The following is a 1,744-nucleotide window of genomic DNA, read 5'->3' on the forward strand; positions in this document are numbered from 1 at the left end:
TAAAAATCCTAGTTTCCTGGGTTTCAAGTAAGTACACGAGGAACGAGACATTCCTAAAGTCCAACTACATGTTTCGGATGATGGGATAGCCACGGAAGATGCTGGGTTAACTGGGCGTTCAAACTTTCCAAATTGGGTCAACCATGCCCATGGGACCCACGCCCTCTTTTTTACTATTCGGAAGTTCCTATGGGTTCAACAAGGTTTAGAATACACGTCCTGCAAGTTTGGTCCATATCGAACGGTCGGATTGCTCGTGATTGTACGATCGGACGGTTATCAACGTAAATTTTAAGTTATTGAATTGGAACATCCGGTGCTCCAATTCACGATCTGCAAAATCTTACACGATCATAGGAATGCCTAGATCAACATATATTAAATTTGAGTTGATTCAAAAACAACTGTCTGGCTTGAGGGATAGTCAGAACAAGCTTGGGGCTGGGCTGGGTACCAAGGTCAAAATAACTTTCCTTGTGCATAATATGGTCTCAACATCTAGGCCAACTATGGAGATTGCAGACGCCTCTATCCATCAAGAGATGCTCCTCCAATAGGAAATTTCTACCAAGAAGACCGGATTGCAAGAAACCCTTAGGAAACTAGGGCTTTGATCTTTTAATGAAAATGTAATAAAACTTAGTCATGAAAAATGACTATATTTAATGAAAAATCCTGATTATTTTGGTACTTTGCGTTTTTGTTTTCATCATAATTAAACAAAAGAAAGCAGAAATAAAACACACAAATCATAAAACTTTTGTACAACTCAAACAACAATTCCATCCTTTTCTTCTTCGATTCCAGGGTCTGTTTGCACTGCTTGTGAATCCCACATGGTTGGATTGAACTTCTTCAACCATTTTCCATTGATTGGTGTAGCATAGATGTCTTTATCTTGGTCCTGTAACCTATATGTCCCCAATCCAAGGACTTGCTTTATTATGAAAAGACCTTCCCATGTGGATGACCATTTTCCATGACCAGCTACATGTGTTCCAAGGGGCAGAACTGCTTTCCAGACGATTTCTCCTTCTTCAAAACTCTTGTTTCTAACTCTTTTGTTATAGGCCCTTGCTACAGCCTGTTTCTCTGCTAAGAGTTTGTTGAGGGTATCAATTCTGCTTGTGTCTAAACCTTCTAGTTCTAGCAGCATTGCTTGAGAGTAGTCTTCTCCAACCTGATTGTGTTGCTGAGCAATTTTGAGAGATTGGACTGCTATTTCCATAGGTAGTAGAACTGCATCATGGCCATAGGTTAGAGCATATGGGGTCATGCCAGTTGCATCAATCTTTGAAGTTCTATATGCCCTGAGAGTTTTTGATAATTTCTCATGCCATTGCTTTAGATTTTTCTCAAGCATTTTCTTGATAATGTTGATGAGTACCTTGTTATTTGATTCTGTCTGTCCATTAGCTTGAGCATAATAAGGAGTGGATTGAAGTAGTTTGAACTTAAATCCTACTGCCATATCTAGCATTTCTCCGGGTATGAAAAAAGATCCCCTGTCAATTGTGATTGACTCTGGAATGCCAAATCGTGTATAATATGTTCTTTAATGAAAGTGATAATCTCTTAAGATGTAGTGGCTTTAACAGGTTTGGCTTTTACCCATTTGGTGAAATAGTCTGTAGGTGCAATGATGAAACAGTGTTGTTTGCTACTGACTAGATAGATTTTGCCAATGAGATCCATTGCCCATCCTCTGAATGGTCATAGCTTAACCACTGGATTCATGGGAACT

At 39.3% G+C, this 1,744-nt stretch overlaps 1 protein-coding gene across 1 annotated transcript; it reads right to left on the reverse strand.

Annotated features, from left to right (window-relative positions):
- Positions 1-769: 769 nt before the first annotated feature.
- Positions 770-1,471, reverse strand: LOC117621800. The gene has a single exon (XM_034352346.1). It carries the CDS (start codon positions 1,469-1,471, stop codon positions 770-772), a length of 702 nt encoding a protein of 233 aa, XP_034208237.1.
- Between the last annotated feature and the right edge of the window lie 273 nt (positions 1,472-1,744).

This window comes from Prunus dulcis, chromosome 3 (genome assembly GCF_902201215.1).
Source record: "Prunus dulcis chromosome 3, ALMONDv2, whole genome shotgun sequence".
Lineage (NCBI taxonomy): Eukaryota > Viridiplantae > Streptophyta > Magnoliopsida > Rosales > Rosaceae > Prunus > Prunus dulcis.